Source organism: Balaenoptera acutorostrata, chromosome 17, assembly GCF_949987535.1.
Source record: "Balaenoptera acutorostrata chromosome 17, mBalAcu1.1, whole genome shotgun sequence".
Lineage (NCBI taxonomy): Eukaryota > Metazoa > Chordata > Mammalia > Artiodactyla > Balaenopteridae > Balaenoptera > Balaenoptera acutorostrata.
Window position 1 is genome coordinate 15,330,871 of NC_080080.1, and position 22,205 is coordinate 15,353,075.

The window sequence follows — 22,205 nt, forward strand, 5'->3', positions numbered from 1 at the left end:
CTCATAAATTTAGTTTACAAGTTTTAAATCATGTTTGAACCTGGAGATCTGTATTTTAACAAAGTTTCATGGTAGTTAAAATGTCCTGGTTTAACAAAAGTAGAAAATAATACGTATATACAGAACTTTCCCTCAGTCAGTTAGAAGTATTTACCTTGAATCTTGCATAAGCAATGACTGGGGGCCTCCACAGGGGAGAAATTTACAACTCAATAAAGTGTACTGAGCCAGGGATACACTGCTCCCTCCAGGAATTGAGACTCTAGCGGGAGGAAACCAATTATAGTCGTTCCTCGGTATCCGAGGGGCATTGGTTCCAGGACCTGCCTCAGACTATGAGATGCTCATGTCCTGTAGTCCGCCCTCCATATCCACGGTTCCGCATCTGCGAAGTCAACCAAGGATTGTGAAGATAGTGCACGATCCATGGTTGGTTGAATCCACGGATGCGGAACCTGTGGATTTGGAAGCCGATTCCATATTTATCGAAAAAGATCCATACATAAGTGGACCCGTGTTCAAACCCGTGTTATTCAAGGGTCAACTGTAGTTTAATCTGGTGAGCTCAGCACCACGATGCGTATAAGCAGAAGATGTAGCAGCTGGGCAAGGCGCAAGGAACCCATGTATGCTTGGTGTGGGTGAGTGATGAGGAGGATGAAGAGGGATGAGCTGGTGGAGAGTGGAACGAGGGCTGCTCAAGGTAGAGGGGACAGTGTGAGCCATCACCATTTAGACGGGAGCACCAGAACCGTGGGAAAGGTGACCATGCTTCAGAGGGGGAGTGCGGGTGATACCCCAAGTCAGCTTTTGGGGAGACTGCCAGTTCCACCTTGGGTGGACTGAGAACCACAGTGACACCCTGTGTCAGCCTCAGCTACCTGCCTCCAGATGGTTCGATCACTCGGCCCCATTTCTGATCAGACCCCCATTACTGGACTCAACTTCTCCACCCATCACCCTTCTTTTCTTCCACACGGAGAAAGCAAAAAGCCTGTGCAATGCTGAATCCTTTCCACTGGCGCAGTGGTTTCCGCGGCCCCTGGCTGCATCAGGGTGCATGTTTGCATTTCCTCACCCGTTTCTTCTGTGCTTACAAAACTGGCAAAACTGCAGTCAATGAGTGGATCACTCTCCCTGCCTCAGTGGTGAAAACAGTATGTCTCAGCCACCTCCATCCACTCCCCTTTTGGTTTTTGAAAAGGAGTAGCCCTGGGAGCCCTCTTGCCCAGAGGGAACTCCCACCTACAGATCTGAAGTCTGGGTTATCTGTTCATGGGTCAGCTGACTTTCTCGCCTGGCACAGTGCAGAGGCTTCTTTGCTCCGTTCCTACTGCCGAGTTAGGGGAGATGGAGAAGAAGCAGACTGCTCAGAAGGTGGTGTGGCGTGCACAGAGAGAACCTCTCAGCGGTTAACCCCATCTGTCGTGGGCGTGCCTCCAGGAGTGGTCAGGAATTGTCGTGCCCCCAGGACCTCCTGGGCCCCTGGAGGCAGCAGGGAGCCAAGGGTGGCCCGCCCTGTACTGCCGGCAATCTAGGTTGCAAGACCCAGCCCTGGAAGAAGGCAGCGATACCCAGAAATCTCCTCTGGATGTTTTCTCCGACCACCTCCCCGTGATGCGTGTCAGCTGTCTGCAAAGGGACAACCGAAAATAACAACGGTCCTTTCTGAAGGCTGACGTGAGGTGGTGAAAAGAGCTGGTCCATGATTCCAGGCGTCTTCCCCACTTCCCGCTCACCTCCAGTGGGCATCCCTGGAGGGGGATGGATTGCCACACCAGTGCGGTTGGGAAAAGGGTACTTTGAGCCCAAACCAATGCTTGTTCTCTATTGGAACTAAAGCTGGAAAAGTTCCTTCTGAGGTCAAGGGGGTGACTGTAAATGCAGACGGGTGATCACTTAGACCTCCAGGGGTTGTTTGACCACTTGTATGTAGCCTAGCGGTCTTTCTGGATATTTAGATGCAACTGCACATAACATAGCAGGGAAGATTATTGAGTCACTGCTTCATTCTAGGCTTGGGAAAGGTGTTATAAGAGTGCACACATTTAATTATGCAGGAAATAATTGAATGGGTACAGTTTTACTAAATGGGACAACCTGTGTGAAATGGACTTTTTAATGAGTCAGAGTTAGAGAACCACAGCCTGACATAAGGTTCTGGCCCTAGAAATGCCAGGTAAAGCAGTCAGCAGAGTGAGGAGAGAGAAGGGAGAGGTCAGCGGGTGATGCAGCCGACCCTGCCAGCCTGTGCTAATGGGCCGATGGGGGAAAAGCATAACGAAGGGGCAGCCCGACTCCTTCGATCTTAGTACAAGCAGCGGTGGTCAAACTTTACTTTTTAGACCCCGGGTGGCATTCGGAACGCTGTACCTAACTGCAGTCAATAGGGATGTTGGAATCTAACCCAAGAAGTTCCTGAAAGGGACTGTTGCATTTTGAGGTGAAAGCATGTAGTCCTCGGAGGCCAGGAGACTCATTCGTCATACTTCACACCAGGGAATTCTAGGTAAAAACAGACCAAACAGATACCCCCGAGGCCCAGAGCTACGAGCTCCCTTCCTTCGCAGAGTTGGTCTCTGGGAAAGCCTTGCCCCGATGCAGCTCATCAAGTGCCTTGCTTGTGACTCTGGCTGCAGATGGCTGATTGCGGGAGCGGAAACAGATGCCCTGAAACGTCCCTGTGCATGACGAGACTGTTGGCAAGGTTTGGAGCGCCTGGCTTCCCTGTGGCTGCATGTAGAAGCTGGGAAGATGCATTTACAGTGGGGGATTCGGGGGGCAGGGAGAGCGCACAGCAGGAGCCCAGTGCTTTTCTCCGTGTTAATTTTGCCGGAGGACGAAAAGGACGACGTGCTTGAAATATCGATTCCTTGCACAACGTGGCTTTGACGTACCCCGAGAACGCTGAGCCGGTGTTGCGGGTGCAGGACTGGACGGCCGGGGTGTAGTCCTGCCCTTCTTGAGTTGCAAGCCATTCACAGTTTTCGCGGGGTTAGTTGCTTCACTTCCGGCGCCTCTCTTTCATTCATACATCCCCAGTGACCTCCGCAGAGGAGCCCTGTGAGGCAAGTGCGCATCTTCGCTCATTCAGGAAGTAGATATAAAGTGCCTCCTCTGGGCTACACCCCCTTGCCAGCCATGGAAGCAGAAGGAGCCTCTGTCCTCAAGCCGTCCCCAGGATGGCGGAGGCCTTTATGTTCTAACATCAGTCCTCTGACACCAACAGGGTGTCCTGCAAGTCACATCCGTTCAGATACTAACTATCCGGAGTTGGCTTAGCGAAGGACTCAGTCCCACAAGACTTCCTCCTCTTCAAGATTCACCAGCCACAAGTGGCGTCCGCAGGCTACCCACCCTTCCGCCCAGCCCATCTCAAGTTTAGGCTCTCACGTGAACCCCCTCAGGTTTGACAATTTGTTATAAGGACTCACAGAACTCAGGAAAGTGCGGTACTTACAGCTGCTGACTTATTATTAAGGAAACCACTGAGCACCCAGGTGAAGAGCTCCGTAGGATGCAAGGTGGGGCGGGCGTGGGCACAGAGCTTCTGTGCCCTCGCGAGGCACGCTGATGGATTCACTGGACCTCGCCGCTTCAGAGTTTTTGTCACATTTTATCGTTACGGAGGCATGCTGTCCCCTGCTGCGGTGCGCCGGGTTAGAAGGAGGACTTCAGAGATGCTGCGCGACTGCCGATGGCGCCTGCCACTTCCCGAGCGCTGACCACGTGCTGGCCGTTGTGCTGAATGCTCTAGTGAATGAGTCCATTTGGTTGGTCTTACAACAACCATGTGAACCCGGTACTGTTTTTTTATATTTAACAGATGAGTGGAAACTGAGGCACAGCCTGTTGAAAGAATAACAGAAATTGAGTTTGTTTGAAAATGTTTAAGTCAAAAGAAAAAAAAAAAGAAAATGGTTAAGTCCAAAAGCTTCCAATCTTATCTGATCAAATCTCTCTCTCTTTTGATTTCTGGTTGGTTTTGCTTTGGGGAATTGATCAAAAACCGCTGCACGATATTAAGAGTGGAAGATAATATATGTAGCGATAATAAGGATAGCCACCTTTTGGTGGAAAAAGAGAATTTTTCACTCCAAATTCTAATCTCCAGCATCACCTTGCATGTCTATTTCTGAAACTATACCCCCATGTTTCAGTATTTATATCCCGTATTCCATTGACTTCATATGCCATCAGTTGTAAGATGCACTATTATTTTCTGAATGATGAAAAAAGAAAAAAAAATGCCGATTACACTATGACATCCCCACTGACTGTAAGACATCTTAATTTGTAAGGTATAAACATGAAAAAGTGGGCATCTTCAGATGAAATTTGGTATTTGCATGAGTGTGTCAGGGGCAGATGGAAGTCATTTTGTGGGATTCTAGTGGCTTCTCCACACGTCTGTCTGGGGGAAAAGAGGACTTCGGACGTGTTCCTGACGGTGAGCTTGGCCCAGTGTGTCTTGGGTTGGTTCTTGCCCGTTGGAAAGCCCTTTGCCTGCATCTGGCTTGGTTCAGCCACGAGGCTCAGGTATGGGCTGCACTGTGTGTAGGAAGAAGCTGGGAGGTTCCAGGTAACGCTAATCACTTGACTGGCTTTTTGATCAGGCTGTTACTATGTAGAACGTTTAGCCCCTTCCATCTTGTTCCCAGGGTTTATGTTTGCTGTGAGCATGAAGCTACAAAGAATGTGGGCTTCTGAATGAGAAAGACAGAGGATAGCATATGTCTGCACCTATTCCTAGCTCAGGGACTTGCAAGCCACCCTAGTTCCCTCAGTCTCAGTTTCCCCCTCTGCCAAATGGGGGTGTTAATTCCTGCGTTGAACGTTTATGTGTATGGAGATTAAGGAAAATTAAAGTGTAAATGTTGGGAAAATATGGGATCTTGGTTTCATTCCAGAAAGCTTTGTGACCTCTACCTACTTTAAAAAAAAAATCAAATTCTTTTCTCCTTTAGGGGTGCTGCTTTGGCCCATGACATGGTGCCCATTAATAGTGCTTTGCCCCAGGAGCATTTTTTGTAAAGAGAATAATCATCTGATTTCCCCTGTGCAGGGAGTAAGGGGCTGCTGGCTGTTGTTTAGCGGCGTTCTCCAGCATGAATCCAACCAAGACCTGGAAACCGGCAGGGGAAAAAAAAATTCTCGAGACTGAGTTGACTTAGATTTTCCAGAAAAGGTCACAAGCAATGCTTTGCTCAGGAATTTTGTCTGGAAAGCCTGTTTAAGGCACCTCCTCTCTTCTTTTGGCTGATGGGCAGCCCTGGAATTTGCTCATTTTCCATTGTTAGGCCATTTAAGGGCATGATGGTAGAGCCAGGAGCAAACTCAGATCAGGCTATTATATCAGTGCCTCATTCATTCGCAAATATTTGAGTACCTGCCTTACGAGCAGGTGTGCTGACAGAGAAGGTACAGCACTGAGCAAAAATATTTGTGGTTTCTATCCTCGTGGGGCTTCCTGATCAGTAGGGGAGACTGCCATCAATCAAAGAACTGGAGAAATAAAGATAAAATTAGAATTGGGAGGAGTGTCGTGAAGGCTATGTATAAGGAACTTCTGAGAATCAAGTAAGAGAATTTAATCTGGTGAAAGAGTTCAAGGAGGGCTTTCGTGAAGAACCGGGACCTGCAGGATGAACAGGTGCTAGACGGGTGGGGAGGGAGAGTGGATGTGTAGGTGTGGAGCCAGACCCTGGAGAAGCGCCTGGGAAGTGGACAGAGGAGGGAAGGGGGAAAGGCAGAGGGTGGTCTAAGAAGCTGACCCACGCATGCCTTGCGGGACAGGCCATGTTAAGGACATTAGACTTTTCTTGAAAGCAATGGGAGCTACTGAAAAGTGATAAGATTTGCATTTTGAAAGGAATTTGGGGCTGTTCTGGGCGAGCTGGTCCAAATGCAATCAGGGTGGCCAATTAGGAGCTGATGGAGCTGTCCAGGTGAGAGATCAAGATGGCACAGTGAGGGTGGCAGTAGCAGAGGTGAAATAGGTGACAGAGTCGAGTCCGTGTGGGAGCTGGCATGGCCAGGACCTGTACTGAGGTCATCGACAGTGGCTCTCCTCACATTGCTGATGGGAGGGAGATGAACAGATTTTTGTATATTAAGTCAGTGCCAATACTACTCTGAATTTGTGGACCTAGAAAGATGACTATCTTAAAACCAGTACATCCAACAGGGACATGAAATAATTTCTTCCACAGTAGTATTTTTATAAATATAATTACATGTTGTATTAGTGAATTTAAGAAATAAACATCGTGTTTTTAGATTATGATATATCCCACATGGAAATGTACTCACTATAATTATAGCAGTCTTCATAGATTATACTTATTTTAGAATACTACAATTTGGAAGTCCTTTAGTTATAACATAATACACATTGAAAATAACTTGACTAATCATAGAATAATTTAAGTTTATATTTACCAGATTAGGTAACACTTGGTTCTAGTCACTTTGCTTTCCTATGTCAGTGTAGTTTTAAAAGTCAGTGTCATTAATTACAGATAGCTGTGTGCCTTATAACTTGTGAAAGGACGTAAAGATACCTCCCCAATTTCTTAGAGTTATAAGTTGGTATTGAAAGAAATTGCTGCCATCATCAGACCTCCCTCCTCTGGCGTTAAGAGCACGCCGACTTGGTCCGCAGCCCTCCGTGGTCCCCTAGCTGGAGCATCCTTGGAGAGGCTGAGAGGCTGACAAGGAGGCGTCCGGAGCAGCCGCAACCGTGTGGCCTCACCTGCGGGGCCCGGGGTTGGCCAGGCTGTTTGGCAGGCTGCAGAGACACAGGGAGTTTCCTTACCAGAGGGCTTGTATCATGTACACGTTCGGTGTATGTGGATTCATCTGCGCAAGCCAGCATTTTATTTATTTAAAAAAACTTTTTTTTTGGCCGTACTGCAGGGCTTGCAGGATGTTAGATCCCCGACCAGGGATCGAACCCCGGGCCCTCCTCAGTGAAAGCATGGAGCCCTAACCACTGGACCTCCAGGGAATTCCCAGAGTTTCCTCTATTTTAAAATGCTGGGGAATTCCCTGGTGGTCCAGTGGTTAGGGCTCCGTGCTTTCACTGCCGAGGGCCTGGGTTCGATCCCTGGTCGGGGAACTAAGATACCCGACGGCAGCGTGCCGCGTGGCCAAAAAAAAAAAAAAAAAAAAAAAAAAAGAGAAAACTCCCAATCTCTTGGGGCTGGAGGTGCACCCACCCGCCCACCCTCCGTGAGGCCTGTGTCAAGAGGGAGCCCTTGCTTCCCTTCAAGTCCCCTGGGAGAATGGGAGGATGCTTTGACAAGTGTCTTGTCTACCAAAAACTTGTGAAACCTGTGACTCAGGGGCCAGGTAATGTGTGAGGGTGGCTCTCTGGCATTCTGGCAGAAGGAATGGAAACAGTGACCATGGTAGAGAAACTGGAAGACCTGGTAGAATTATGGGTGGGTTGGGGGGGGCGGATGGGAGATGGTGACTGATGACTGAGTGGAGGAATGGGTGAGTGGGTCACCTTGAAAATACAGCGAAACTTCTCAGAGCAAATTCTCACGTAATGTAATTGTTGGATAAAATCCCTCCAGCGTGGAATTAAACACTGTGTATTGCTGTACCCAGCATACGTTTGTGCTCACCTGACTAGTGAGGTCTCCACATACGGAGCACGGACTGTACTTGAATGCCATCTAAGGCGGTTTCGAGGGTGACCTTTGACTGCCCATGATATTCCCCTTTTGTGCTAACTTAGGACTTAACCCCTGCCAAAAATCCAGTGACTTTTGCTAGTTGGATGTTCTCGACGCCTGACTGCCTCTGTTTCCAAATGAAGCTTTCTCATCTGCTTGTGAGAAAATACAGAATATATTCCTACATACGAGGCAGTTTTCCCTGACCCTCTACTTTTTCAAACCAAATAACACATTGCATTTAGTGTTCTCTACGGCAGCGCTCCCCAACCTTTTTGGCACCAGGGACCGGTTTCATGGAAGACAATTTTTCCACGGACGGGGGTGGGGAGGGAGGTTCAGGCAGTGATGTGAGCGATGGGGAGTGATGGGGGGCGGCAGATGGAGCTTCCCTCACTCGCCCACCGCTCACCTCCTGCTGTGCAGCCCGGTTCCTAACAGGCCTCGGACAGGCCAGGGGTTGGGGACTCCTGCTCTGTGGCATTCGCATTCTTAAGGAGGGGCACGTGGTGACCGATCAGGCCCCTTCCCAGGAGGCGAGTGGAGTCCAGTCCCCAGTGGAGGAGGAGGAGGAGGAGTCCAGGGTCAGAGGGTCAGGCGGTGTGGGCTCTGTCCTGACTCTGCCTGCCCCCCTGAGTGGCCCTGGACAGTCCCTCCCCTTCTCTAGGTCTCCACCTCCTCTGAACTGGGAGCAGGTTTGCTTGGATAACCCCTACCGCCCCTCCACTCCACTATGCTGTTTAAAACATCTATTGAGTACTTGTTGTATACACCTATTAAACACCTACTGAGTACTTGTATACACAGGTGGCATTTCACTGGGGGCTGGACTCGGAGAGTCCAAGCCTCCGTCCTGAAGGAGTTTAGAAATTCTTCCTCTGGTTCAGGTGGTAGGTGAGCATGGGAGCCCAGTGTGGAAGCTCAGGCGCTGGTCTCGGGGACAGTCCCCTTCTTGTCCCCAGATCAGGTTTACAGTAGCCACGCCCTCTGACACAGTGCCTATTTGCCCATGTTTATACAGACTTCTGTAAAAGGCCAGATTGTAAGTCTTCTCCGTCCAGGGTCCAAACAGTCTGCGTCACAACCACTTTACTCGGCAGTTGTGACGAGAGCGGGTATAGACAACCTGTAAATGAATGGGCGTGGCTGGATTCAAATAAGACTTTATAAAGACAGTTGCCTCACCAAGCTCTAGAGTTGTCGACAAGTCTAGAAATGGGTGCCTCTGCGTAACTGGGCTGTGTGGACAGGACCAGATGATGCCCAGGCATGGGCCAGGCTCAGCACCCAGGCCCCCTTCAGTCCTCCACCAGCAGAGACCTGACTGCAGGTCTTTCTGCTGCTGGGCTTGTTCTACAGGAAGGGCATTCAGGACTCTCCACTAGGGAATTAAAGTAACTGCCAAGGCGTCCCAGGGGCCCCCCAGAGCCAAGAGAGCTGATGCTTGCTACCTTTGTATTCCGGGACAGAAACTTCTGTCTAAACAGAGGCTCTTTCATTGAGGATAACCCAACAAAGCCAGCTTGTGCCCATTTTTGGCAACATCCATAGGCCCTCACCTTGTTCATCCCTTAGCCTCTTCAGAATGCAGGTCAGGACGAGTTACCCCAGGAAATTTTACTTGTCATGAATAAACCAGGATAAATATGCTCTTTGGGCATTGGAAATTGGAAGTGGCTGGTCCTAGAAAAACAGCTTCTTTAAATCCTTTCTGGGTATAAATACATACTTTTTAAAAGTCCTGGAAAATTGTGGTTTCTACTCTAGCAAGGACCTGAGGGAGGAGGGCATTGGTTCCAGCAGCTGGTGTTTCAGCATGCCAAGCTTGGGGCTTTGTTTCGTTTGCAGGGCGAGGTGATATCCAGCCCCAGTTGGACAGTGCGCTCCAAGACGTCAACGATAAGTATCTCCTGTTGGAAGAAACAGAAAAGCAGGCAGTCCGGAAGGCTTTGATCGAAGAACGTGGCCGGTTCTGCACCTTCATCTCTATGCTGCGGCCCGTGATTGTGAGTCAGTGGAAAGTTCCAGAAGGCGTAAACTGCCAGTTTGGAGGAGAACCTCCTTATTTATCCTGGAGTCATTAAGAAGCTGCGGTGTGTCAGGAATCATGATGGTGGAGTCATTTTTATGGATGAATAGTTGTCTGCAAGTTGCTGATGGCTGCACGGCCCACTCTATCTTCTAAGCACTGATGGTTCCACTTACTTTTTCTCCCCAAGTCAAGAAGGCCCTGTAGAGTGGTTCTCAAAGTGTGGTCCCCAGGCCAGCCGCAGCACCTGGGAACTGGTTAGAAACGTACATGCTCAGGCCCAACCCAGCCCTACTGAATCCACAACTCTGTGGGTGAGGACCCAGTCATCTGGGTTTTAAACAAGTCCTCCAGCTGATTTTGAGACCCACTGACCAAGCTGAATGCCAAGGAGTGACTGTGAGGTTAATATGGGAAAAGCCTCAGTGAATCAATGCAGACTTATTTTTTAAGTAAATCGGCTACATGCCTTGAACACTTCTGCTGTAGGTGTTCTTGAAGCCGGTAGAAGTGCCCCAGCTCCCTTTGCTCAGCCCTAGCAAGATGCCCAAATCTGAGTTCTTCCCCTGAGCATAGCACTTTTCCATGACTCGTTCTTCCCTGGTCCCACAGCTGCAGCTTGGTACATTGGTAACGTTGAATGACTGTTTCTTCCATAGTCCCCCGTTCCTGCCTCACTTGCCATTGATTAAGTTGGTGGAAAAAACAAGAAAGAAGGGGGAAGTTAACCTCTAGTGAACACACATGTGCTGTCACAAAGGGCTATCAGATCTGGACCAAAATATCTCCAAATGGTTGTCATCCACTGAAGCCGAGTGACTTCGGGGGTGGGGAGGGCGGGTCATGGCCTGCAGAAGGGGCTGTGCTGCAGGATCCCGTGAGGACACGCAGGCGGACCACCCTAGCAGGCCCACCAGCCCCCAGACACTTCGAGGAAGGCCCACGTGTTTTCTGTGGCTCGTTCACCCCCGTTCCAGGTGCACAAGTCTCTCCATGATTATGGCTGATTTCGTTTTCCTCTCCACTTCCTCCAAAAAAGGGCTGGTAATGGCTTCAGCAAAGATGTACCAGTCCCTGCATGCCTTTTCTGAAAAGCTGAAAGCGTTAGATAGTGTCCCTAATAAAAACAGTTGGATCAAAATGATAAAGTGAATCACTCATGATAACAGGTTGTGAATTACTTTCAGGAAGAAGAAATCTCAATGCTAGGGGAAATAACTCACCTGCAGACCATATCAGAAGATCTGAAAAGCCTGACCATGGACCCTCACAAACTGCCCTCCTCAAGTGAACAGGTAGGAGTCAGGGGGTAAGCATGGGAGAGAAAGCCAAAGAGATAAAGGTTCAAGGCCCTGAGGGTTCCTTGCGGCAATATCTCATTTAAAATAACATTCACGTTTTACATTGTGAAGCATAATAATCTTCCCTAGTCATTTTACAGCACCTACTGTGTACCAGGCTCTGCTCTAAGCTCTTTACATAGACTTCATCTACTATTATCCCCATTTTACAGAGGAGGACCCTTGAGGCACTGAGAGATAAAGTCACTTAATCAGTAGTTACTGGTAGAACTGGGATTTAAACCAAGCTGTCAATTTCCAGAGCCCATGCTCTTAACCATGTGTTCACCGACCCTCTAGAAATAAACTCTCCTAGGGACATGTCAGTGATGTATCTTGGTCATCATTGTGAATCATTCTCACTGAATTTTTCCCATTCTAAGTAAGTAGTGCATGAGGATTTCTCTTATCTTATGAAAAAGGTGACTTTTTAAATGTTGATTCATTTGGTTCATGTGACATTAACACTGTATCCAGTGGGAAGAGACATATTTGGGGGAACAGGTGATAAATCATGTGCTGGCCTTTGCCTTTTGTATAAAGTTCTTATCACTGCCTTGGGAGCCAACTAGGAAGACAAATTTGGGAGTTTATATTTTCCATCCTATGAAATTGTGTTTATCAGACTACAGCCTGCAGGTATTCATTCAGTAAGTAGACATTTATTGAGCACCTACTGTATGAATGGAAGGTAGACCTTATACTCAAACAGCTCTTTGTCAAGTAAGGGAGACAGATGTAGAAGTAATTGTGAAAGAATTGGTTTGCTCTTGATTCTGTCAGGTTTTAGGGGTCAAACAGGGCACAAGTGACCATTGAATATCAGGTAGCTAAGATGTAATAAGATCAACACATCCTGAAACCATTATTGTCTATGTGGTGGTGTAAGCAAAAACCCTACAAATTCTAACCTTGGGTGTAAATGGCTCTTATAAATTGTTAATGTAACTAACTGTAAATCTTTCTCTTTCTTTTTTGACGGATATGTCATGGTTTTCCTCCCCTGTCCGCATTAATTATATTTTTGCTTGTCTCAGAAAAAGGTTTGTGACGTTGATGGATTGGTACTATGATTCTTTAATTAAAAAAAAAAATCTTAACAACATGTTTTTCTTTGATCCCCACTCCTCGATGATGGCAGAATTTCCACGTTATGATGGCTGTTAAGATTGGACAGATAACGTTTCGCTTCTCAACACCTTGCTTACCCTCCTGGCTCTGTCCCCTTAGGTGATTTTGGACTTGAAAGGTTCTGATTACAGTTGGTCGTACCAGACTCCACCCTCTTCCCCCAGCACCACCATGTCCCGCAAATCAAGTGTCTGCAGGTAAGTGAGGCCGGGCTGGGCCACCGCTTTGGGGACACAGCATTTTTCTTTATGCTAATGTGAGCATTAGAGCCAGTCTTGAGCTCTAAAATGGCTCATTTTAAACAGGAAATGGTGATCAGGTGAAAGGATCCCATCATGATTTTGGTCTCACTCTTTAGTCTCTGGATTAGTTTTGGGTCATAAGGTAAATCCCATCAGGTCTTAGACTAGTGGCCACAGCTTTCTCGCTCAGTGTGCGTTGTACGGATTTTCCCATCTTATGAATTCGCATTGGATTTTCCTGTTTAGCAGAGTAAGAAGCACATGGGCTAAAAAAAGGGCAAACAGAGGTTGATTCTTGTGCAGACTCATCTTGCTGTCGCCAGAACAAGTGAAGGCAGTCACAGTGGCTCATGCCCTCATTTGGCCCCCAGTTTTTGTCTCAGGGCTTCATAAAGTGAATAGAATTCTTGATCTGTTAACCACTCCCACCACTACCATCACTGCTCTGTTAAGCACTAGCGTTACCTAGTGACTCACAGCGGGAATCCATTGGAATAGTTCTGCCATTGGCAACGCTGTTTTCTGGCAGTTTTCTGTTCAGCACCATTCTTGGCTTGCTGACTGCCAAGTTTCTTCTCTTCCCGTGAGGGTGGAAACATCCTTGTGCATCATTCCTTTCTTGGTACACTTCACCTGCTAATCTTTTTCTTTGACTTTTCAAAGCCAAATGAATGTCCACTTCCTGTGAATTAGCCTTGAGAGTAAAAAGCAGGATGGATCTGCCGAATCTGTGTCTGGTAATATCTCTCTACACGTGTGTGTGTGTTTCATTTCATAGTTGAGCTTGTGCAGTGAACACGGAGCATGAAGTTCAGGCTTAAGACGCTCATCCTGACGTTCAGCAACCTGACGATGTTGGTTTCTTGTCATCCTTTGTGGGCTGTGTGTGTGTGTTCGTGTGTATGACACATCTACTTAAGTTTTTTACTGAGGATGGTTTTTGTTTGGTAACCAAGAAAACTTTATCTCGATTAGTATAAAACAAAGCTGCATGAGTATCTTTTCTTTCTACAGTTTTAGTTTCAATAGAAAATCATGTCACATGGACAACACCAGTTCTGAGCTTGCTGCAGTGGAATTGCAGTGAGCTTTGTTGTCAGTCTCCAAATGCCCTCTTCTGGCTGACTGGGGGAAAAGCAAAAAATCATGATAATTATCCCTGGCAAATGTCCCCAGTGATTTCCCTCCAGCACACTCCCCTATATCTGTTGGAACATTCGCACCAAGTAATTCTGGTGGAGAACAGTCACTCAGCCCTAGACTACCTTATTAGCTGTCTGAGTTTGCAAAATTTGACAAGAATCTCTTGCGGGTTTAGGAGCAGAAACCACAAACATTCTAATCCCAGGCTGGGTTGTTTATTTCACGCCTTCTGATGCTTCTACAGCTGCTCTCGTATGTCAGCTCTGCTTGTTTGGACCATGAGACTTTGTTCAGTTTTCTGGGTTTCGTAATCTGAGTGATTAGACAGAGTGTAGGATGTGTCTCTCACGACTGGAAATGGAACGCAGACAGAACACCAGAGGGCGTGTGTCATTTTCTGAAATCCTGTTTACTGTTCCATCCTGGAAGCAAACAGCTTAGATTGATGACCTTTAGTCCCTGAAAGCTGCTTGCCTCTTGCCTGGTGTTCTGTTTGCTGGGCCCATGGATATTTTAACAGAGAAACACCTGTGTTCAGGGTCAAGCCATTCATTAAAGCACCAACTTTGTAAATAAAATGTAAAACACATGGACACAAAGAGAGTTGATTTGCTGATATTCTGTACGGGGGACTCCTTGAGGAGTCTCTGGGTGCCGAGTGATGGTTGGCCGGGTTGACTTTGGTCTCCTGGACCCAGATGGTCCATCGAAAGGAGACACGTGGGTGTTCCAACCGGGTCATGCTGAAGCCTTAGCGGTTTTGGCTTCAGGGTCACAGTTTTTACGAGCAGGTGAGATGAGCCCTTTTCATGCCGTGGACATCAGGTCCCCTGGCTTTGGTGGTAGGTGACAGAGCAGAGCTTTTGAATCACGGGCCTCCATCCTAAGGACGCCTCGTTGTGCCGTCGGAGAACTGAGTCTCTGTGGCTGGTGTTCCCCCCTTGCTCAGGGGAAAAAAACGTTTTGTTTACTAGCTTCATGATTGGGTGTTTCGAAAACATGGCTCGCCGTTTGCACTGCTTCTTGGGGCAGGGGGCTGATTGCGTGATGTCGTTCTCCCCTGTCGTCTGTCCCCCTTCCCCCGCTGCCCCCGCAGCAGCCTGAACAGTGTCAACAGCAGCGACTCGCGGTCCAGCGGCTCCCACGGCTCCCACTCGCACTCGCCCAGCTCCCACTACCGCTACCGCGGCTCCAGCCTGGCCCAGCAGGCGCCCGTGAGGCTGTCCAGTGTGTCCTCCCATGACTCAGGGTTCATCTCCCAGGACGCCTTCCAGTCCAAGTCGCCGTCCCCCATGCCGCCGGAGGCCCCCAACCAGGTAAGGGCGCTTGGCTCCTGGAGCAGCTGCAGCACCGGGGGCCTGGACCACCCTCAGTGGCTGGAACCAGGGAGGGACCTGAGCTTGGACAGACCCCTGTCTTCTGACGGGAAACCTCTGGTTTAATTTCTCATCTCTAGAGGAGCTGCTCCCCTAAAGGGAGAGATACCGTAAGTGGGGGGGGGAGATTGAAGCTTACGATCATCATGCCGGTGATGGTTGAGTCACTGCATTGATTTGGGGAGTTTTCACACGTACACGGACTCAAAGAGGTTTGGCCACTCCCTGGCGTCCCTGTAAGTGCCCGGCTTAGCGTGATGTAGTAATTAATGGGCATTTGCCAATGGGGGCGGAGATTCTGTCATTGAACAGTGCCTTGGAGACCTCCCCTGGCACTCTCAGCTTCCTTTTATCGATTTGTGTTGAGAATGAGAAAGCATCTTCAGAGCCCACGCAGGTAATTCTGTTGGCACCTTGCTCCTGGGAGAAGGGGAGGTGTTGAGTCTCTTTGACCACAGTTGGGTTGGATGGCGCTAGGCGCCCAGCCCAGTGGGTCCAGCCAGAGCCGAAGGCAGGAGCCGGGCATCGGAACACCCTTCACCTGCTCCCCTCTGTCCGCTTTTTGTGCCAGTGGGTTGGCCTCTAGATTAGTAAGCAGCACGACCTGACCTATAGACACCGGAAAGCGTGAACCTCCAGGGTGCCTCTCAGCACCGTCCGCTGGGGAGCATGTGGCTCCGAGCCCGTCGTGTGCATTTCGAGGCTGACCACGGCCTTTGGGATTCAGAAGGTCACGTGCTTGTCTTGTTCACCCAGGTACCCAATTTGCCTGACAGTCACCGAATGTCTCCTGTGTGCCAGGCACCATCCTAGGAGCTTCTGCCTGTTTTAACTGTGTAGTCCTGCCAACAACCACGCGGGGTGTTGTTATCCCTGTTTTGTTGTGGAAACGGAGGCTCAGAGATGTAAAGCAATCTGCCCGAGTTGCACACTTATGTGACCTGCAGGTTGGGGATCTGGAACCAGGGTTCCTGGCAACTGGTCCAGCACCCTTTCTGTACCGCCCTGGCCATAAGGTGCCCCTGGCAGAGTGTTCTGGGGAGCACTCTACGTAGAAGCAGCACCTGAGGTGTTCTGGGAGCCTAGGTCACTCGCCTGGCACGTCTGACGTTGGTGAACCCAGAGCTGCTCAGCCCGGTGCTCCTTTTGGCATCTTACAGCCGTCCCCGGGGACTGTGGCCTGGCTCTGTCTTCCTGGGGTCGACACTCAATTTCAGATGGAAACGCTCGGAGCCAGGAGCTGCAGCTTCAAGTCCTGATGCGCTTGGGGTGCCTTGGCTCAGTCTCTGAGGGGTCAACACCCGCCCCCTGTCCGTCCCCACTATGTGTGGCGCTCAACCGCACCTGCGCATCTTGCAAGCAGAGAGTGAGAGTGGTCAGAGGGGAAGCAGGGATTTGCAATCCCTCAAAGGCTTTTCTAATGTGCAGCGTCATCCTGTGTGTGTTTTTAACAACTGACACATTAACAAAGTGTTGCGCACTGACACTCCTTTCTAAAAAAAAGAAGCTGTGTGCTCCAGCCTTGCTGTGCGTGTGTGGATCAGGCTGAATGAAGTGGGCTTTCTGTCTCCAGTAACATCGAGGGAAGCAGAAGGTAGCTTGTTGGGATTTACTGAAATCTGAAAGCCGGTACCCAAGATATGCTTGACTAGCAACTCCAGGGTAGTTTTAATAAACTCAGGGATACTGCAAAATTTAATGGAGAATTCTATTTTTTTAAAAAGGCATTACAGCTGCCTTTAAGGCAGAGGGGAGATTTAAGGAAATTGTACACATCACACAGGCCAGAGGGTACAATCTCCTGGAGGAAGTAGTGTTACCTTAATTTGGGTGGGAGGAAGGGAGCAAACATCCGAAAGGGGGAGATCCCTCAGGTACACAGCTGTAAATGAATGCCACGTGGAAGGATGTGTTCAGAATTCTCCCGTTTTCCTCCACTCTGCTCTTTTCAAACTGTGCCATGTGTGCCTAGGGGTGAGGGACCATGTGTGCAGCTAGGCTCCTGCCTAGAACCGTTCACTCCATCAAGCCAAGGAGTTCTTCAGGAAAAAAATGCGTAGAAGTCAAAAGAAATATGAACCTGCAGTCCTGGGGTGATTTACTGGTTCTTTTTTCAAATTGAACATATTTGAGTTACAGGAACCAAGATAAATAGTCCTGGTAAATTACAGTGATAACTGATTTTTATTTATAGTTGATTAAGCACTATATACATAGATGCACAAACACAAGATCTCATTTAATCTTCATCTGATAGATATTATTGATCCCTATTCTAAAGATGAAGGAAAATTGAAGTTTGGAGAGATTAAGCCCATGGTTCCTTGACTGGGAAGTGGCAGAAAAAAAGACTTCAATCTAAACCTTCAGACTTCAGATCCTGGACGGTTAACCAGACACCGAGCTGGGGAAGTGGCCAGAACCTCCACCATGGGGCCTGGCCTTGCTTGGGCTCCTCGGAGCTGCATGCATTGTGAAATGCCTTTTCAGTTCCTTGCTCTTGCAGGATGGGAGGCTAAAGATCTGTCCTTTTGTAGGAACCTTTCTTTGGCGGGTGAAAGGGGTGGACAGAAACACGGATCTGGCCTCCTTGCCAGTGAATACAGGGACACTTCCAGGGAAATAGTAGAGAAGGCGCAGACTTCCTTATACAAATGGGATGAGACTGCAGTTAACAGTGAAGAAAACTTAAAGCAGATACCTGGGTGGGCCCGAAGTACTATCCTGGGGGACCCAGTTACATGGAAGAGATGGTCATTGTCACTCATCCATTCAGCACTTTTAAACACCTGCCACATGCCAGGACAGGACCAGAACGTCGCGAGGTAGTGGTGAACTAACGGGCAGTCTCTGCCTCTGCCGAAGGTTAGGAGCTGGAAGCAGGTTCCCTGGCCCACACCGGGAGACTGGCAGGGACTGGAGGTTTAATAAAATCAGGCTGAAGAGATGTTTTCGCAAGCCAGACTTCCTTTCTGTGATGTCCCAGATCTCGCCAGGATGCTTCATCTCTCCCTACGACGGCCACTGGAAACATTGCCCTAACCACTGGACGTCAATGCCTCAAACCTCAAAATCACTCCCCAGGCAGAGAGACCTAAAATCATGTCTTGTGAAGATGCAGCTTCATAGCTGGAAGCCACCCACATCCAGAGGTTGCATGGGACGAAGGGAGAGAGTCCAGGAATTAGAGCCATTCTAGGCAGACATGGAGCAAAAAACCCAAGTTGGGGGTCAGTCCTCTTGCAATAACGCCTGGACACCTGAAAGATGTAAAAGTCATGGCATCCCTTGGGCCCTGGGCCTATGGCACTAGAGAACACAGGGAGTCCAGCACCTTGACCACACTCCCCTGTGCCAGGCGCACACACGGATGGCGGGGCTCTGGGGGCCTTGCAGTCCGGCAGGTCTGGGGCTCGCTGGGTCTCATGCTTCCTCTCCAGGGCTTGGAAGCCTCTGTGTGGGTGCAGCTTTGGGGGAAAAAATAACCCTAACCCTCTGCTTCTCTCATCCTTCCCTCTTCTGTATACTTGTCTGTCTCTCTGTGCGTGCCCTTCTCCCCTCCTGCCCCCCCATCTTTTTATTTTTTATGACCGTTCTTTTTTGGTGGCGTGTGGTCCCCTCGTGTGGTCCCTCCCCTGCTGCAGAACTCGTCCAGCTCGGCCTCCTCTGAAGCCTCGGAAACCTGCCAGTCAGTGAGCGAGTGCAGCTCGCCCACCTCGGTCAGCTCAGGCTCCACCATGGGCGCCTGGGCGTCCACGGAGAAGGTGACCGGCTGGGGTCCCAGCCTCTCCCCCATCCCCTGCCAGCTGCTCCCCGCACAGCCGCAGGAACCTGGAAACTCAAAATCTCCACCAAGAGTGGCCCCTCTTGGGGACAGAGGGAGGGACAGGACTGAGGGCTTTTTCCAGAATGGGTGCCTGGCCCTGAGCAATGACTTTGCGGTCGTCCGGAGGGAGAGGAAGGGGTATGGGGAACTCGGAGGTGTGAAGGCTTCTTCCCAGGATGTGGATGGTTATCCATCTTCCCCCCTTCCCCTCCCCTGCACCCCACCCACCATGGCCTCCTCTTCACCGTGCCCTTGGATGTGACACTTCACTGCGTCAGAGGCTGGGTGCTTTCCTGCCTTTTAGTTGCAATCACCCCACCCTTCACCCTGATTTGGAATCTGCTCCTGAACCGTGATGATTTTGGAAACCTGGAATGAACAGCTTTCAGTTGACACTTTTGAATTTAAAAATTTGCACAATGAGATGAGCGAATCACCATCACTATGAAATTATTAGTGAAATAAGCGAAAACCATTGAGAGCACCACACATTAGGGACACTGATCATTTCCAAACTATTCTAAAATGTAGATAAAATATTTCCCCAACTGAATACTTACTTGGTGTCAAATACGCGGGCATTGTTTGCACCGTAGCGCTTTTCTCTCGCATCCTGGACCATCCATGAGTGGCAGAGCCCCGATGTTTGTTTTATTTGCAAATATTCAGATCTCCCCCGTCCCTTGAATGTCAATGCCATCTTGTATCTCCACACTCATCCTGTTATATTAATTTTTTTTTCCCTTTTTTCCTCCCTTTTTTTGTTTGTTTCCAGTTGTCTAACGGGTTTTCTCACTATAGTTTATCAAGTGAGTCCCATGTGGGGCCCGTAGGGGCGAGCCTTTTCCCTCATTGCCTGCCCGCCTCCCGCCTGCTCCCTCGGGTCACCTCTGCCCACCTTCCAGACTACGCTCATTATTACACCATTGGGCCCGGCATGTTCCCGTCATCTCAGATCCCTAGCTGGAAGGTTTGTGTCTCTCCGCCCTCCTCTCGCCCTCTCCCCCGTCCCTCATTGCCTCTGTGCTCACCCCTCTGCTGCCCCACGATTCCCACCCCCCCCCCCCCACCCCTTTCCTCTCACACTCTGCCTTCTTCCCCATAACACCTCCTCCCTAAGTAAATCCCCACCGGGGAGAACCGGGAACCAGCAGGCGGCGCTGAGATAGGAATGTCCACGTGGAGCTGAGATTGGAGGAGCTCCCTTTAGGAGACACCAGTTAAGCCCCATTAGACCCCAGTAGACCCAGATGCGGCATTGCAGGGATGTCGGTCCCAAGTTGTAAGTCCAAGTTCTGCCCTCCTGGGGGTTTCCTGAGGGTGTCACTGTTACCAGGGAGGGGCTGTCCTCCTCGGCCATGTTGCCCAGACTGTTCCCTTGAACCCTTACGGGGCCATGGTAACAGAACCATGCCCCAAAATGTGGTGTGGCTTCTTATGCTTTATCTTAAAAGTACCTGCAGGCTTTATTTTTAGTCTTAATTGTTTATAGTAAAACATGTTTGCTTTAATATAAAAACGAAAAGTTTTTGTATTATTTCCTAGCAAGTCCGATTGATGCCAGGAGGATATTCTACCTTTATTTGGAGAGGAGGTCCCTAATTTGAATAGTAGGCCCCTAGGCGGCCCGCCACTGCGAGCAGGCCTTGACTTCCTCCCTCACAAGTGGTGCGGACCCCTCAGACCCCTCAGAATCTTTCTTCTGGCCCAGGAGCCTTCCCTTCCTCTGTGAGGACCTCAGAGAGCACATCCTGAAGCGCCCTCTGGGGCGGGTTCCCGGAAGTGAGGTCCAGCCTCAGGGAGAGTGGCTGACGTCCCTTTAGCGCCCCCTGGTGGCCACTCTAGGCGAGTGAGGTCGTTTGAGCCGCTAGGCCCCGCAGGGGGCCCCCAGACATGGGAGGGGAGGGCCTGGTCCCTGGGGATGTGCTCTCCACTGGCCGGTGCCTTCAGACACCGTAGGCAGTTGGTCGGTTGTTTGATGGCTGTAACTAAGAGCCTCCCTCAGGCTACCTGCCCCGTTGTTGCGGGTTTTCAGCCTTCGGGCGGATGTGAGGAAAGGGGAGGTACCCAGGGGACCCCCAGAGGATTTTCTGCTCCCTTCCTCTAGTGCCGGGTGAGGGCAGAGGAGGGGCTGCTGGCCTGTCCCAGCCTGAGCTTCCCCCGAGGGACCAGCTACCTTCTGTGGGCGGGCAGCTGTCTGGAGGCTTCTGTGGCCTCTCCCGGTGGAGGCAGAGGCCCTGGCGCCTGACCACACTTGTTCCACTTAGGACTGGGCCAAGCCAGGACCTTACGATCAGCCTCTGGTGAATACCCTTCAGCGCCGCAAAGACAAGCGAGAGCCAGACCCCAGCGGTGGAGGCCCCGTCGCAGCGGGAGGCGCGCCCGCCGCCGCCGAGGAGGCTCAGAGGCCGCGGAGCATGACCGTGTCGGCCGCCACCAGGGTGACGCTCTTGTTCTCTACAGCTGGCTGGGCCCCTCGGGACCTGGCGGGGGCCACATGCTGGCCAGCAACTGGAGGGATCCGAGCCCCTTCCCCCTACTCCCTGCTACAGCATTTAGAAGGCCCCCAGGGAAGGCCTTGTATGGGAATTAGACTCTAGAACTTTCTAGAGCCTGGGTAGGGTCCAAGCAAGTTGGCAGCCCCCTGGGTCCACAGACAGTGGCGGTCACGGGAGCAAAATAGGAGTCCTGTTGAGGCCCCCACTGGACGAGGAGTGCAGAAAGGCTCTGGGGGTATCAGGGGACTCACGGCCCCGGTGGCTCATCTGTCTCTCTCCTCCCACCTGCAGCCTGGAGAGGAGATGGAGGCTTGTGAGGAACTGGCCCTGGCCCTGTCTCGGGGCCTCCAGCTTGATACCCAGAGGAGCAGCCGGGACTCGCTTCAGTGCTCCAGCGGCTACAGCACCCAGACCACCACTCCCTGCTGTTCCGAGGACACCATCCCCTCCCAAGGTAGGAGAGCCTGAGCTTTCCAGCCGGGCTTCCTGAGCAGTGCCAGGTGAGGAAGGGGGCCCTTCCCGCTGGGAGGAGGTAGACGTGCGGGAGTCCGTCCAGCCACAGTAGAGCATCTTGGAATGCTCTGGAGGGCTCGTCTGTAGTTGTCAGGTCGCTGCCATGCAGGAAAGTGGCCAGATTTCACAACTTGGTCTGTTTTTCACCATCAGGGTACAGGGATGTCCCAATTTGAAGGCAGACAGATGCTGTTAATGATAACATCATTTGTGTTTGGCACTTTGTACCAAGCACTTTATTTTCCCATTTATTCTTCACAATCGTTTATGTCATAAGTCTATTTATCCCCATTTTACATACATGGAGACTGAGGCCCAAGTTCACACAATAAGCAGCAGAGCTGGAGTTTGAGTCGAAGGTCTGTCAGAGTCTGAAGCCCAAACTCCAGCCAAATTCTCTATGAACTTGCCTCCCTCACCGC

The 22,205-nt window shown here is 50.1% G+C and overlaps 1 protein-coding gene across 14 annotated transcripts in view; it reads left to right on the forward strand.

Annotated features, from left to right (window-relative positions):
• Positions 1-22,205, forward strand: part of MTSS1 (MTSS I-BAR domain containing 1) — a 166,915-nt gene that overhangs the window by 141,052 nt on the left and 3,658 nt on the right. For 3 of the 14 annotated variants that reach the window (XM_007188875.2, XM_007188876.2, XM_057531710.1), the window contains 8 exons: positions 9,534-9,691; positions 10,902-11,009; positions 12,285-12,382; positions 14,667-14,886; positions 18,591-18,710; positions 19,548-19,742; positions 21,040-21,213; positions 21,562-21,724. In XM_007188875.2, coding sequence (XP_007188937.2) covers positions 9,534-9,691; positions 10,902-11,009; positions 12,285-12,382; positions 14,667-14,886; positions 18,591-18,710; positions 19,548-19,742; positions 21,040-21,213; positions 21,562-21,724 — 1,236 coding nt within the window. The remainder of the gene's footprint in view (positions 1-9,533; positions 9,692-10,901; positions 11,010-12,284; positions 12,383-14,666; positions 14,887-18,590; positions 18,711-19,547; positions 19,743-21,039; positions 21,214-21,561; positions 21,725-22,205) is intronic. The other 11 variants (XM_057531712.1, XM_057531714.1, XM_007188879.2 and 8 more) reach the window with 7 other exon arrangements.